At 37.3% G+C, this 17,661-nt stretch overlaps 1 protein-coding gene across 2 annotated transcripts in view; it reads right to left on the minus strand.

Moving 5' to 3' along the window:
* Positions 1-9,032: 9,032 nt before the first annotated feature.
* SLC41A2 (solute carrier family 41 member 2) overlaps positions 9,033-17,661 on the minus strand; it is a 58,368-nt gene continuing 49,739 nt past the window's right edge. For both annotated transcript variants that reach the window (XM_084505507.1, XM_084505508.1), the window contains exon 11: positions 9,033-11,057. In XM_084505507.1, coding sequence (XP_084361633.1) covers positions 10,872-11,057 — 186 coding nt within the window. In that variant the 3' untranslated portion in view covers positions 9,033-10,871. The remainder of the gene's footprint in view (positions 11,058-17,661) is intronic.

Genomic DNA, 17,661 nt, shown 5'->3' on the forward strand with positions numbered 1-17,661 from the left:
GCAACCCAACCCCGTTCCGTCAGTACAGGGGCTAAGAAAGCTGCTGCGCTTCTCTGAGGAGTCTACCAGCTTTGGTAACAGCTGTATTCATTCACAAGGGTGAAGTAAGTGCCCACTACTGCCCTATGACAGCAGGGCCGTGGCACACCCAGGCATGGGGAAGATGAGTGTGGATCCTACCCATGCCCAGGCAGGTGAAAAACCTGTGCAGTAAGCCCACGGGAGGTGACACGGGGATTGAGAGAGCCTGCCCCTGTGGTCATATATCATGCTCAGTGTGGGCATGACCTTTCATCCGGATGAAAATACATTTCATGTATTTCTATCATAATTAAAAAAATAAAATCTGGGAAGCTGGGAAGAAAGGAGTAAAAAAATAATAAAATAAACAAATGCAGCCACCAGCAGAGTAGAAACTAGAACATATGCTTCCTAAATTGCCGTGCAGGGCTTTTCTCGCCAGCTATGTTACACATAATTACATACAAAACTCCTGATGCCACAGAAAAATAGCTTGCCTTCTCAGTTGCACTTACAGCTCTGCCATAGCTTGAAAATTTTGAAAAACTGGAGACCAGATCTATTCTGCAGTGCTCGAAAGGACAACATATCCTAGAGCAACCTCCCCAAACTGCTTGCAAATCAGTTGTTAAAAATGTATTCGAAGAGAACAACTTTATTTTTCCTATTTAAGTGCTGCACAGCCTCTCCTTTTACCCTATATGCCCCATGCCAGTCTGTGGGAGCACTCAGGCTTCTGGAACAGGGCACTGCCCATGGCCACTAACCCGCCTCTGCTGGGTAAGTCCGAGGTGCTTAGGACTGAAAGTGGTGCCTTATTCACAGGGGGATAAGTAAAGAAAATATTCTCATTCAACTATACATTGTTAGAAAACTGTTTTCCCACTGTTTAAAAAATTATACTGACTTTAATATTGAACGTGGGTTCTCTGTCATTTTTTTGAGTGAACACAGATTTGATAACATTTCTTTAGGTGTTCAGCAGCACACTGCCTATCAATTTGCAACAAATGCACAGAATATTTGGAAAACAAGGCTTTGCATTTCAAGTAAAATTATGTTTTTAAAAACTGTATTTCAGTCAGAGATTTTACTTAAGAAACAAGCAACCAGCAAAGCTGCTTCCCTCAGCAGGGGAAAAATCAAAAGTTTATGACATTGTTTCTATTTTTCGACTAATATATAAAGCTGTCAGGGTGACGCACAGCTGAATAACGACTATTAATCCATTAGGCTTCAGTTTATTCCAAAACATAGAATTATACTGTGGCAATCCATGACTTTTCAGCTAGAGAGAGGTCTCCATGGTGTCAGCAGCAATTTGCAGTGCTACATCCCTCAGAAGCCCATTGCAGCCCCCATCTTCCTGGAAAGGCTTCCACAAAGCCAGCAGTTAGGCATCACCTCGGCCTTTCTTAGGCTTAATTTAGTCAGACCTATCTTAGCAGAAAACCATTGTACCCAGATAAAACAGGTTGTTTTACTTCTAAAATAGGTGTTGTCTGTTTGCTTGTTTTAATAATGGTTCACTCAATTAATGCAATCAATCGATGCATTTTTTTTTTTGCTATTTTGTAAACCCACAAGAGACAGTTGTATTAAAAAAAAGTCAAATCAGACCATGCAGCATAGCTATGGAAAGGTGAGAGCTGTTTGCAGAGCCATCCATGTAAAAGCTGACACCCGTACACTCAAGAAAAAACAAAATATTTTCCTTCCTCGGATTGTAGGTATATGTGATTTATTGGGAGTTTTTCCTACAGTACTATGGAAAGAGATAACAATTCAGCTATTGTGTATTAATGTACTTTGCTATTTTATCATAAAAATGTTACTGCTGTATATGCAATAAGATTTTATGTGCAATATGTATCGTTCCTACAGCAGATGCTTTTAAGACTCCCTTTTTCACTTAGGAAATTTTCAAAAATTATATCTGCAATTATTTTTTATGAAAAAAAAAAAAAACTTAAAGTCAATGGTGCAAGAATTAGAAGGAGGAACAGCTGAGTGAAATTCAGATGAGGTATTAAGTCTGTGTAATTATGGAAAAGGAATGGGAGGAAAGTTAAGATGCAAAGCCTCTGCAGAACATTTTGGGAGTCTCATTGTGAGACACTTAGAATGAAATCAGAGGACAGTGTTGAAGACCACAACAAAGTGAACGATCTTGCCTTGCTTATGGTGGCATGTGTCAGGTTATCTGGCCATTCTTTCTTTGCCAGGGCTACTGGAAGTGTCCATAAACCTATGAATGACTCACGTCTAACATTAATGAGTATTGCCATGCTGGGAAGTGCAGCTGGATGATAACACACAGGCTCCATCCCAGTTTCTCAGCAAGGAGTTACACGCTTTGTTTGCAGTGTCTAATTCCAGTCTAATTTTTCATCAGTGTAAAGACGTCAGATGGAAAGCACTCAGGTCAGCACTTCTAAAATAATTACCTGGTGTCAGGTTTAAGACATTCTGTGCTGGGTTTTGAATGGCAGAGGCTCCACCTGAAGCCATTAGGAACAGTGTTTCCTTCATACCTTAATCCAGGCTGAGGCTGCAATCAGCCTCTTGCTTGCAGGTGCTGTCACAGTCCCTGTGATGGGTGTTACTGCTAACTCCTCTTTTATTATCAAATTGTCATGCAAAGTGAGCTTTTCAGGTGAGCAGAGATTTGCATCTGGAGACAGAGATGCTCGTTTTCCCTCTAGCAGAACATTTCAGTAGATGTACTCAGCCAGGTGTGCTTCTGCTTAGAAGTAAAATAGCACACTCACATCTTCCTTTGATCAAATAAAAAGCCTCGGGATAATTAGCTGAAGAGATGCTGGTGATGGCTAATGGTTTCCTTCTGCGCCAGAGATCTGACTGATGTGAGCTGGGTGTACCTCAGGACAGACGTGAACTGCATGCTGCTGCCTGCTGCATTGCCGGGCCCTTCCCTTTTCAGAGGCTATCAGACTGTGGAGAAGCATCCTAAAATGGGGCATCCTAACCCTCTGCCACTCACAGGGGTTCATTTTTAACAAGTGACCATGAGAGTTTGCTATGCAGAGCCAACGTGGCTAGCTATTTTCTGACCATTTTGTATGAAGGCAATTGAGTTCATTGTGGGTTGTTGACTGGGGCTTCTTGGCCATGTCACCTGCTTCAGAAGAACCGAATTGGTGTCAGTGCTATGACAAAGCTGGCTTTTCTCTTTGGCTGCTCGAGAAAGAAGCAGCCTGACCTTTTCCTAACACTGCAGGGAAACCGGGCAAGTTGCTGAGCACACAGCTGTACACAACACCACAGCCTTCCTCATCCTCGACCTGAGGACTTGCATTGGAAAAGAACCCAGAATACCTAAAGGGCTTTCAGAGGTCCTTGTCTAGCAGGAGACACGACTGAACATAGGTGAGGGATACACGTAGCCATGACACAACCTGGAAGCAGGGCATCTGCAGGTGTGCTCTGGCTCCAAATAATCAGGTAACTAACAGCAAGCTTTGTGCTGAACGCCTCAGTTCAGTAATCTGCCATAGAACTGAGTGTGATGTTGGAATTGAATGGGAATTACCAGTCAGAAAGGTGAACAGTTATTACGTGTGACAAATGAATCCATGTCGTGAGAAGCTTCTTACATTTTTCTTACAATAGGACATTTTTTTGTTTCTGGCAGGGAGTGCTAAAAATGTTCAGGTTTGTTTCTGTTAGCACAATTCTGAAAGCTATACCTATTCCAGAGGTATGTATGCATTAATCAGAGCTTTAAGTGTAGATTCTGTACATATTAAATATTTATGTAATGCAATAATCTCATTCGAAATACTTTAAAATATTTACATGCCTTAATAAATGTTTAAAAAGCCTTTTTTTTTTTTTTTTTTTTTTTTTTTTTTTTTTGCACCAAACACCAGTATTGGACTTCCTTTGAGCTAATGGACATTTCTGCATCCCCCTGTGCCTCTAGTAAGACACGAGAACATGGTGAACCCCGAGTGTAGCGGTACCTGCGTGCTGCCCTCCCATACAAAGTCAACAAGGTAAAAGAGAGAGAAAGCAGATGGTTGAGACACCTTGCATGGGACAAAGGCCCATTGAGCAGAGGGTGGATAGCGCACTAAACACCTTCAGATGGGTTGGAGGAACTGTTGCATGGACAGGGTTTTTTCCCAATTTTCAGCAAAGTCTTACTCTGTAACCAGCACAGACTGTGCCAGCAACACAGCGGCTGTCCTGGTGATTGCTCCTCCAGCAATGGAGCTGCTGGAGGTGAAGAACCTCACGCAGCCAGAACTGTGTGTTGAGTACAGTGCCAGTCCTAGACAGTGTCTGTTCGATGTCAAGATGATATGGTCAGTAAGGTCAAGATGATATGGTCAAAGTAAGGGATTTAGTTCTCTCTAAGGGTATAACATGGTCACAGATATGTCCGTCTCATGCCCAGAGCCCACAACCAGACATGGTATCTCCCAGAGCAGGGTTTCATGTGCTTTGGCATGGTGGTCTTACAGTGCTCTATAAAAACCTTAACAAAATGAATCAGCTTTCAGCTGTGGGAACAGAGCAAAGGCTGGCTGGAAATTAAACCTAGGAATGAGGCTGTCTCAGTACCTAAATTCACAGCATTTTAAACCTTTCATTTTGCAGAAATGGCATGCAGGTTTTGTGAGGACTTTAGTTAGTTTACTCATTTTCAAAAGCCTTAATGTCATCTATTACAGAAGGGGGACCATAATTTCCATATATATGTTATAGACTTACACTACCATAGCACTTAGTGGCCGTGATGGATGGGCTCTGTAGAAGCCACAATGACAATCTCGAAGCATTAACAGGCTGAGCAAGTGAGATCTCAAACGGGAGACAGCCAGAAGAGTGATCAGCCAATCTTCATGTATTAGATAAGTAGTTTATTCACATCTCTGAATTTTGTACATGAATTCAGATGATCTCAGTACCTCAGCTGATCTCAGTTATCTAACATGGTTAAGCTTAAAGAGCTAACTTCTGTTTTGGAAAATCTCCAAATTCCAGACACACTCTTCTAGTTTAAGTGAAAGCTACCATCCATCTCCCCAGAACTAGAATTAATCAACCACGTCTAAAATTGCATTGAGTAAAAATTGATTCAGTATTCAGAACATCTGAGATGAAGCATTTAATGTTTCTCCAGAACCTTGGATACTGTAAGAGGGGAAAAAAAAAAGAAAAAAAAAAAAAAAAGGATGTGTCAGCACTGTGAAAAACACCTGCTTCAAAGTGAGTGGAAAAAATGGTTGATCTAAAACTAACAAAATTAAGAGGATTCATAGGAAAGTAACCTGGTGGATGATTGCTTCCCAAATATAAGTTGAATTTGTACAGGTATTATTGGTCCTGATTTTTGGAAAATCCTTTAGAATGTCAATGTTATGAGAATGGTGTTCTGCTTTAGCCAGGACATGGCAACAACTTCTTAATCAAAACCAGGAGACAACAGCAAGTATGAGTAAACAGATAAAATCCTTCTTAGATCTTGTTTGTAGTAGAACTTGTAATGTGAATCTGAGAACTTACAGATATTAAATCTCACGGCACTATTAAGAAGTCAATTATTCCCAAAGATGTCTATGAAATAATGCATTTAGGACCCTATTTCACTTGTAAAAAGCAGATTTCAAATTATTCGGGGAAGACGCTTCTTTGACTTCTCAAGACTTTCATCAACTCTTGCAGAGAAAACTCCCAAATGAGCAATTTGAAGAATGTTAAATCACATAAACAAGCTATTTAAATAAAAGAAACAAATTTCAAGAATAGTTCGAACTGAGAAATAAACGTGTAAATAGAGCATATGAGGAACTGTCCCGCACATCAAGTAAACAACTAGTAGGACTGAAACCAAACTAGAGTTTTAGCTGCAGAGAAAGCAAAGCCCATCCAGCACAGGGAGTTTACAGCTCTACTTCCATTTGAGAAGCCCTTTGTTCTCCAAGCCTGACAATGCTGAATGGCTAAGGGCTACATTACTGCTCTTGGGTACCCCCACAAAATATGGCAGTTCTGCATATTTACTAAACATGTCGGTTCATAGCTTAAGTCATGAATTATGCATGTTCTGTTAATATTAGGTTCTCTAGAGTATCCTGCATGACACGATCAAATTTTCATTGAATTTAATACAAAGACTTCATGAATATGAGAAGGAAACTTTTACGACAAACCATGCCTCTACTAGTTCTTTCCTCCCCCAACGTTATGTACTGAAAACCGATTTATAACACGGAGTGTATGTGGAAAAATGATGATCTAAAAGATAACTGAACAGACTGACTCCATTAGGAATGGATTAGAAATCACAGTTAATAGAGCATATGACAGAACAACCTGGCCAAAAAGAAAAGAAAAATCACACTGGAGACCTCACATTGCCTCTGGTACCTTCAGCACTGTTATTGAGCATCATCTTGCTCCTTTTTAAGCAGTTGGTAATTTAATTAGCATATTATATTGCTATTTTCTGCTCTTCTAAAGAGACTCTCCTCTTTGCAATAGCAATTTTACCATAATAACAACAATGAATTTCAAACACTTCATTTCACAGGGTGCTTATACTAGCGCTTCCCAATGTGTGTATTATGCCTTATTCTTGGACTTAAGAGAGCTCGCATGGTGCTCAAAACTGAAGTGAAATAGCAAATCCATTAAAAAGAAGATAGGTCTTATTTGGAGCCGTGATTCTGCAAACTATTCTGCATTTATAATGGCTTAATCCTCATGCCATTTTAATCTTTGTATGAGAAAAGTCTAATTTAGTTGGTAAATTGCAAAAATAATTGAAATTAATTTGCTGCTCACCATTTTTTTCATCAGCATTCTAAAAGCCCCAAAGAAATTAATGTATTATAAACTGTATTATAAACTGTATTATAAACTGAGTGGAAGAGGATATCACAAATTTAAATATCACAGATCAATGTAAGATATATAGTGATGCTAAAAACCTCAAAATATTGATCCAAATAGTTAAAAGAAGCACTCTTCCCTGTGTCAAATAGCATAATAAGGCTGTGGAACTGTCTTAGCTATGTAATTACTCTAAAAATAAGCTGGAATAATTCAGTAACTCACTAGATTGCAAAAATCATTTCAAAGCATTGCATGGAAGAAGAAAAGACCCATGGTATAAAATGCTTCTGACTCCAAATTTAAAGCTGCATTTAGTTGTAGTTTAACAAATGAAATTGTTCCCTTTCAAGCACACTGATAGAACAATTGAGAAGGTCACAAAATCCTTCAAAATCCCAAACAATGCACATTTCAAATAAATCACCCTTACTTCTATTAACTCTCCGGATATTTCTTAAGTAGAGGAAAGAAGAGTAGGAATGGCCAAACAGGACGGCTCTGACTGTTACTTGGCATCTGGTAGCAGATAACACCTCGAAAAGGCAAAGCCACTGGAGTTCCTGGCTGGTCTAGCTTGTCAGAAGAATGCACAAGAAGCTGCAGAAGGAGCTTTAAGGTGAATTGCAGTTTAAATAAGTTAAATGAGGTAATGTGAACAAGAGTTAAAGAAAGTGCTGCATGCTGACACAAAAGCAAATAGATGTCAATCAATCAGCCATAGCCCTAATTATGCTAGAAATTATAAAGGGAGGTACAAACGAATCTTCTCCAGTTAGAGGGGAGGAAAATATTTAATTCATTTTAATAAGAATTTGTCATTTTATCTGCAAGCTTATAAAATATATCTGCTTTGTTAACAAGAGACAGTACTATCTCCGGCTGTCCCTTTCGATTGTATGCTCTGAATGGTACAAAAAAGGATTTGATACCTATCTTTAATAGAATTTTTGGTAACATTTCTTACTCACACACACATCAAAATAACTGACTTGTACTAGGATAAGCTTAAAAATCAAGTTGGTGGAATGTTGTAGTAAGGCTGACTTGACCAGAGTTAAAATTTGTCTACCTAGTAAAGTTTCTGAGCAGATGATAGAGTCTCTGGTATCCAGTAACTCTTTTGTGCCTTCTCCCATGTTATCCTCGTGCAACAGAATAATATACCCTCCAAAACTTGGGCATAAGAGCTTTTTTCCTTCATACTACTGTGCAGAAGAGCTAGCAAACCTGCATGTTTTTTAAATGCCCCTTCCACATATGAATCAAAAACCTTTCCACATCATAGATTATTTACTCCTTCCCCCTCCAGATGTCTAGGTTTTCTCTGCTTCATCAATGTCACGCTTCTTTCCCCACTCAGGCTCCTCTTCAATCATACTTTACTGAGTACGTTCATTTTTTTTCCAGCATCCACCATTCCTCAAAGTACCTCTTTTTCCACTTCTTCTCCAACTCCTTCCAACACCAGCTACATTTTTCTTCCCTTCCTGAAAAACAAGCTTGGCTGTGTCTTTTTTTTTTTTCTTTTCTCCAAATAACTACCTTCTGTTTGCTCCTGCCTCTCATAACGAATGCTGTGTGAAAGTTTGCACCTCTTTCTTTCCCACGATACGGATTTTGCTCTCAGTCATGCAATGACTTTCCTCTTCTCAAAGTACCATGTTTCCCATTATGCTTTCCCATCATTTATTGTTACTGTGCCCAGATTGTTCCAGCCTGACCACACATTTCTGCTTGTCAAATTTCACTGGATTTGTCCCATTTGACATTTCCTCCCCAGTTCTGCAATCTAATCACTCACCTATTTTTCCACAGGCTGTACCAGCAGTTGTTGCTTATTTACTGTGAAAATATTTAACACAATAAGGATACTGCTATGGCTAGACACCACAGTTCCCTCACGTGTCATATAAGCAAAGATCACAAGTATCTCAAGAAATTTTAATTATTATGAATTCTGGAAGTCATTTAAAAAGGACTTTAGAATCCAGGAAGTCTAATGAGAAAAGTGTTTGAAATGGCAATTTAGTTGAAATGGCAATTCAGATGGCAGTTCTATTAGAATAAAAAATCTTGCATCTAAGTCTGTACCAAAAATAAATAGCCATTATTGAAAAAAAAAATAAAACTAGAGTTACATCTAGTCCATTTTAAACAATTTAATGGGAATATTTCCTGCAACGCTACATACAACTATTTTAAATAACATTAATACAAACTAAGTAAAGTCAGAGAACCTGAAGTTAGAAAGATTTCATCTTTCACATAATAAAAGACATAATACATATGATTCATTCAAACAACTATGCCATATAACCGTAAGAAAAAGCTTAAATAAAAATGTTTATATGAGGGTGCTAAAAGTCAGGCATCTAAATCCATGTGTAGGCACTGGATAGCTGGTTTAATTTTCAGAATTGCAAACACTTTCAATTTCCACAGAGTTTAAGGTGACAAACACCTATAAAAGTCCCATTAACACTTATGCACATAATTACCTTAATTCATCTGAGTAGGTCCATCAAATTAAAAGGGACGATTTATATGCATACTTCGCATGACTAATGTTTACTGGTTTACAACATATGCTGATATATGGATTTAGTTGTCTAATTTAAGTCTCAAAATTTAAAACATCTGATCACAACATTTAAAGTCTGACATGTTTATATAATTATGCATTTAGGATGTACGCTGTAGTCTTTAAAAACATACACCATGAGGAACTCCCACTAGATTTTAAAACAGAGCATTTAGTACATTTTTTTTCCAAAGTGACAACCAGAGTCCTCATGATCAATGTATTATTTGAAATACTGAGATTTAGAAATAAGTTAAATCATTCAGCAGCAGTCATTCCTTACTAACCGTATTACTTCTAGAACTTGAAAACAGAAATCCTGTTAGCAAGAATGGAGATTTTTGCTTTGAAATGGGTGACATGGATAACTCTGGAATTTCAGAAGTTCACGTAACTTCCTAGGTGCCTGAAATGCAACATAATCTTATATACCCTAAGTTTTAATCAGGGGTAAGTATTTATGTTTGATTCAACACCTCTAAATACTTCATTAAAGTCAGGATACTGGCCATCACAACACCATTAATATCAGTTAGTTAAACATTTTTTTCAGTTGCGAAATGAAAAGACACTTTTCAGCACAAGGAGTTCTAATAATTCATCCATTATTATCGATCAGGTCAGTCTCACATTCTATGACTGTACTATATTCTCGTTATAATAAATTACAACAGCAAAAATGATTAGGTTGCTCTTTTTAGCAGAAAGAAAAAGGGCTCAGTCCTGCAGACACTTTTCAAGTGTCTGATTTCAGAAATGATGATGGTCATATTAGTATACAATAAAGCTTGAGACAAAACATTTAGACAATTGGGGTTCAAATTGCTGTAACAGTTATTATCTGCAACGGTCACAGAGTTACAGCACTGAAATTGCAAGTTAAGAACGTATCAACTAATCAGGTAACGTCTATGAAAGAGAACTGAGGTCTCCTAACCACCTCTGTGGGAATATGAAAACATGTACCCACTTTCCTCTAGGGCTAAAAAGACAAGGCAAGCCACTGATTGTTTTTTACCTTCTTCTTTGTCACCACTGAATGAGCGATTGAAGATTGTTCTGGTTTGCACTACACATAAGGAATTGTTCATTTAAAAGACCAGATCTTTAAAAAATTTAAAATGTGATAATGGATTGACATGTCCTTGGTTGTGTCTACTCAGATATTTTCAATTAGCAGCCATCCACCTTGTTTTCAGTCTGAAGTTCTCAAATATCCTCCTTGATCAATCCTTTTTCACAAACAAAAACAGAACAACAACAACAAAATGATTAAGGCTGTTTCATATCTGTGTCACCTTGATTTACTCAGACCAAATGGAACGATCATTTTGAGGACCTTCAAATGGAATGATTGATCTTCTCAATATTCCGGGAAAAGTCATTGCATCCACTGAAATAATTAATCGCCGACGTCACCATCTCTGTCACCTATGAGCCACAGAAAATGAAAACCTACGGCTAGTAAGGCAGTTCCAAGTAGATCTCCCAGTGCAGTGAGATAAGGGATAGAAAAACTGTCAGGATCTTTCCCTTTTTTCCAGAAGTGGTGCACCATCCAGTCGGCAATCCATAGCAGAGTAAACACCTACAGAACAGCAAACGACCAAAATCTGTATTAGTATCATTGGGATTCCACTGAAAGGGAGTCAACAGCCAACATTATTATCACCTTAGTACTTAACAATATTGTATACTACTGCTTTTGAAATTTTTAAATAATTAAGGTGTATTAATTTTGGATTAAAACTCCCCACAACTAGAGACAGGGACACTTAGTCCATTTCTCCCAGGAAATAATGCACATGGATAGAAAGAACATAACGAATCATTGATAGCATTCTTCAACAGGGCCATTCTTGAGGATTGCTGACAATGGCAAAACAAACAAACAAACAAACAAACAAAAAACACCAACCAAATGTGTGATTGCATTTTCTACACAAGACATCACTCTGAGTATAGTGAGAGCATAACCGGGGTTTCAAGATCACTCAGAATTGACTGACGTTACCCAGATGAAAGCACTCAACACAGGCATAGCTCTTGTTTCCAGACACCTAGATCAGTCCTGAAATCAGACACCATATAAAGAATATGGGGTCAGATTAGGAACATTTTCACCTGGACTGTATGAACCACTGAAAACAGCCTAGCAGCTACTTTGAGGCATGAAATACCATCTTCAGCCCTTCTGTATAAGGCACACCTGCAATATATATTAAGAAATTGTCACTCCAGGCTGAATTCATCCCAAAGTAAAAGATTTCATTCCCAACTGTGAATGCCTGAACATTCAGGAAGTTTGATCTTAATACCAAAGGTATGCATAATTATTAATCCAGTTTTAGAAAAGAATTCTTTTAATGTTGTGCAGCTGTATAATACGAGATTCTGGTTCAGTAGAATCATGTGGTGTGGCACAGCACAAGATGAATGGAGAAAAGACTACTAATTTCCTGTCTCTTCTACAAATCTGCTTAAGCGGAGATAAACTTTTATATTTTATGCATTTTAGTTAATCAGATCTTTAGGAAGCATAAACTTAAGAGTTATTACCATATTGCTTTTCAAGAAGTCTTATTATGTACATTTAGAAGAACAGCAACGAAAGTAGTAAAATGTACAAAATTCATTTTATTTCTTAAGTGAGCAATTATTGAAATAAAAACCATCTTTATACATGTGTGCACTCCTTTGCTGAAATACTGATATGATCATTGCAAGACTCTTCCCAGCAATACAAAATACAGTAAAACAAATGTCATATAAAAATTTGTGTTGAAAAAGTTATACCCGATTAATCTTTGCCTTGCAAAAGTACATTTTAAAACACAAACCTGGGGGGTTTGTATTTGCTTCATGAAAAATGCATGGTTTATTTATATAAACATATCTGCTGAAAAAGGAACTCTGTAGTCTAAGCTAATTATGCAAGTCCTAGGTGTGCTTACTGGAATCCAAACAAATATATTTAAAACAGATGTTTTCTTTGGAAGATTATCAGATTCTTTGAGTCGGCTCTTTCTTCTACCACAGACAAAAAGAGGTCTGTTTATAAAAGATACTGTACATTACCATTCCCTACAGGATGTACACAGAAGGCTCTGTAGTGCCCCACAGCAACAATAGTTATGCGTGTTCTATTAGAAGATGAGAGCATTCACTCCAAGAATAATTTATAATGTATTTATATTTCACAACCAATTAGATATAACATACACCATCCATCTTAAATGACAGTATACATTTTTGTCTTTTAAAAATCATTACATGAAAACTTTTGATTTTTCCATATATTTTCCATCCTACAGCAACTGACTGAGACTTTTGTGAAAATTAGGTAGTTTGGAAATTAAGTTCTGTGAATCTTCACAAATAATTATTTTTGATATATTAACTTATGGGTCCATAACATATAATGCAAAATACAACAAACCTGGCTTCTGTAAGTAATAGGAAAAAAGTTATAATGCATTTTATTAACTGATGGTTATAATAGTGTATGATGGCTATTGGGCCAGAGTCCTTACAGGATAAATTATGGGACTATAGTTTACCAGTCTTTATTGTGGGGAAGGAATAATGCTATCATCATGCATTTGCATGGCTCACTAGCATTTGAGAATTATACAGATCAGTTTTTGGAAATGGTTACTTAGTTGGTAAGAAAGGTATAGCCGCAGTAGTTGGTGTTGCAAGACAGAAGTCAATCAATGTGATTCAAATCTTTGAGGAGATTTTTCTTTTTATGAATGTTAAGGGTGGGGAAGGGGGAATCAAGGTCATAAATCAACTGTTATTTTTCACAAAAATAAACAAAAGCTCTACTATGAGTTTGCTGACTTTTCTGAAAGTAAGACAGTTCTTGAATAAGAAAGTGATAAGAAAAGTCACTTGCAAAGATCTGACAGGTGAGAAAAAAAAAAAAACAGGGCAAACAGAGAAGTCTAAAGGTGAGCAAAGATTAATAAAAAGGAAAGGTTACTAAGGCATAGGTGGAAGACTACACAAGACCTTACGGTTTAGTGGCAGAGCCCTTTTTGCTGAGCTTCATCCGTGACCTCTAATCATTTCAGCAAAATCATGCAGATGGCATAGCAGTACAAATCATGCAGATGGCATAGCTGAAACTGAAAGCCAGCTGTTCTTGAGAGAAAAAGTAAAGGTATCAACATCACAGAAAAGTCTAATGAGAAACAAAAAAATTAGAAAAAAAAAAAATGAGAAAAAAAAAGAGAAACAAAAATCACCTGTTTAACACGAAATGCTGTAGGGAAGTGATAAGAGAAGTTTGAAAAAGTATGCAGAACTGTTGTTCCATATGTGAGCTAATATTTTAAAATGGTTTAATATACAGAGGAAGAGGAGAACAATGAAGTGCCTTTTACAAGAACACGAGAGATGAGTAGTAGTAGAATTATGAAACTCAACTGTAGGAATTCTTCAAGACTGAAGAAAGAGATAACCCTGAGGGTTAAGAAAGGTAAAAAAATAACTAGTACCTATACATATTAAGATCTGACTAAAAAAAGGGAGATATTATAGTCACTGATAAAGAAAAGAAAGCCCAGAGCAAAGATTGCAAAAATACAGGCAAAATTCCAGATGTTTTAATATTTTTAAAGGAAGGCAACACTAAGTTATTACTCTTTTGGAAAAACAATCAAAATTGAGGAGAATGAAACTAAAGACATCACCAGACTAATGGAATATAACACGAGTATCCCAATAATGACTAATGTTTTCTGTTTATAAATGTGTATTTGTAAAAATATGCATCAGACACATTATCCAAAATAGGTCCTCAGAAGACAGAAGACGAGAGACACTGCATAATGAATATAGCGATAAGAATGAGAAGGAGGGAGGGAAGAAAAGAGCAGGAGATAAGTCTTTATTAACCCCTAACGATGAAAAATCTGAAAATAAGGTGTGTAAGCATGCATATTATTATGGACAGAAAGGACAGAAATAAAAATTAATTATAAATATTGAGTTTTATGATATTCATTTCAAATCAGAAATATCATATTGAGACTGAAATTGAACACTGATGCTTAAATAAAAGCGAGTCTCACTACTTAAAGCTCTAATCTAATGGTTACAAAACTAGAAATGGGAACATTATACACTCTGAAACATTTTTTTCCTTTGTTCTTGCCAAAACTTGCTTTCATTCCATGCAGATCTTTAGATACAAATAACAAGTTTAGCTAAACAAAAGTTTCTTTTGTTTTGTTTTGTTTTTTTCTGCATGCAGTAAGGACCTCTAAAAGTTATCTGCATGTTCTCATGTAATCAGTTCCTCATGACTTCAAAAAATCTATTATTTCAAATAAAAAATATAAAACTGCCTCCAAACATTCATAATGCTGTCTAAACTCTCAGTAGCCTAGCTGATACATTGCAGGATGCCATAATAATTTTCTTTTTTCATATGGGATGACTGTGTTTAATCAGGGAATGTGTGTCAAATTCAGAGTAGGGCAAGTGATAAAAAATATAAAAAGTGTAACAATCAACTGCATAATCTCTGTAAGAAAATGATTTGAATCTTTCATGTTGATAATAGCTTTCACATTGATTGCTCTGATTTGCTTTTTCATATGGGCATTATTAAAATGCAGCTACTAGTTTAGTATGCAGAACCAAGACCTTTTAGCAGTTTCTTTTGCATGGCTTAGATGGACAGTATCTCCTAAATCTTATTAGTACCGCTGATTCACCTTAAATTGTTTCCACCTGAAGGTGCATTGCAAAATAGTTTTGTTCCTTTACTTTAGATTGAAAACATAGATGCAAATTAACTGTGGTAACCTCTTTTCAAGTGAATTTTAATTCTGCTTTACTCTCAACCTCACACTGACTTGAAATTCACCTATAATGGAACCATTAAAAGGTCTGGTAACTCCTGATAATTCATATACATCCATGAAATTCAACATAATATATATATATGGGTAGAATTATTATTGAAAAGCCCCAGTTAAAGATCTCTAAAGACTACTGTGTCCTGACTCCAACATCATTCTCATCAAATTTATGATTTAGGTCTTTTAGTGGTTTTGACCCTTCATCAAGTAAATTTTGAAATTATACATTACATTTCTCAGATTTTAAATGGCTTTTGATGACTTAATGTGAAACTAAGTAGTAACTCAAAAGCATTCCTAACAGATTTATGCTGAACTTGCTGAATTTCCATTGCCTACAGCCAAAATTCTGTAGTCTGTGCAGGCTCTACACACGTATCATGTCCAGGGCAAAATAGTCACTGTCTGTCTTCTCCAAGCACGCATTTGTGGCTGGCAGTAAAAAGAAATAATGCTGTTCCCTCTTGCTATCATCGTCTGTGTTTTAGCTATCTTGTGGTTTGGAACCACTGATTCATTCTCTTTGGTAGTGAACATGGATACCTTGCAAAAGATCCAGCCCACTCATTATACAACAGCTTGCTTCTCAAACAACACTCATCAATAATGAATACACTTCGCTAGTCTTTTGTCCTCCTGGACTCAATCCAAGTACATAAATGGATACAGCAAGCAGTTGCGGCATGTCTATACACAAAAGTCTCACCAGTTTAACTTAAATCAGTTTCCAAGCTAATTTAGGACTTTGGGTAATGAGCTTTGGAAACTCCTGATGCAGCAAATTAAGACATTATAAACCCCATGCATTTCTCCACACTCTTTTAGAAACTACTGCCACTATATCGAGGTCAAGAAAAGGCAACACATATGTCTGTCTGACGCTCCTTTCGTAGCCTAACACAATAAACTGGCGTTACACTGCCAGTGTCAGTGGAGTTGTGCTCGTAGGCCAGACTGTGGCCAGGCATGGACACTGCTTCTGCTATCTGTCAATCCAGAGACAAAAGAGAAGAACAGTAAACACAAGTTACAAACTCTGCATAGCAATTGTGTTGGGAGCAAGGACAGGAGCCTATCTGCAGGCTGAAGACATTCTTGGTAATGCCAGTTCAATTCTTTATATAAAACCTTTGTGTTGCATGTATACAGGCAGTATGTATAATTACTTGCTTTCTTTCTATCTGAAGTGCACAGCACTCTGATATCCAACCACCCAGACAACAAAACATAAATTTATCTAAGACTAACACCGCATTTAAATCAAAAAGATTGTACCATTTTAGCTGAAGGTGTTTCTGAATCAATTGGATTGCATCCATGTAATTTTGTGTGAATGAACTTTTCTTTATTCCACAGCTTAAATCCAAATTCCTGACTGTCTTCTTGCTTTCTTTGTAGCTTTGCCAGACACCCTGGTCTGACCAAGGCAGTCCTAACTTCAGGCTGTTTGCCAGATGTCTGGATTAGGAGTGCAACACAGACCATTAAGTCTTCAGGTATGTTCAACCTGTACCAGCTGAAGCGCAGCTCAGTGTGTCGTGCTACCTACACAGCCTTCTGGAGGCAAAAATGATAATTTCCCTGCTGATGACTTTTTGGAGCCAGGCTCCTACCACTGGCTGCAACATGCCTGGAAGTGAAAGAGCTAGTGATGGCCACATTCAGATCCCAGTGAATCTGGCAAGTCTGTTTCTCATGCTGCAATGCAATAGCATTGAACAGGCAGAACTGTCCAGGTTTGGACCTTAGTTCCCATATTTCCTTGAATCATGAAGTCTCCCCAATAGTTACATCCTCTATGCTTCTATGCTTTGGAAGTAATCCTTCCTATTAGATAAAAAAAGCTGCATTTCAAATGCAATGATAGTTCTTGTACAAACACAATATTCCTTATTTCTATATAATGAATAGTATGCCCCATGAGTTACTTTTCCACACTGAAGTAGCCCATACTGTAGCTAAAATCCTCAGACTACTGCAAAGTCCAAGATGTTTTTAATGTGTGCAGGAAGTCATTATGAATATTGCTGAATTCTTGGTTTTCTGTTGCCTCAAACAGCTCTGAGGCACTGCAGAGGTTACTTCTCAGGGGTAGACACCTGATCTTCATTGCATAAGAACAACCACACTTCAAAATTACTAATTTGGTTGGTAATAGCTCTGGGAACCTCCTATTGTTCGTTTATTCCCTGGGTATTTAATGTAACTGTGTGTTCAGATTTGCTTAGTAGGTGTGAAAATTCCTTAGAGGGCATTTTACTGGCTCAGTGAGAGTATTAAGAACAGAGGCTGCCTTTGAGTGCTCGGAGCAGTGTG

Source organism: Aythya ferina (assembly GCF_964211825.1).
Source record: "Aythya ferina genome assembly, chromosome: 1".
NCBI lineage: Eukaryota > Metazoa > Chordata > Aves > Anseriformes > Anatidae > Aythya > Aythya ferina.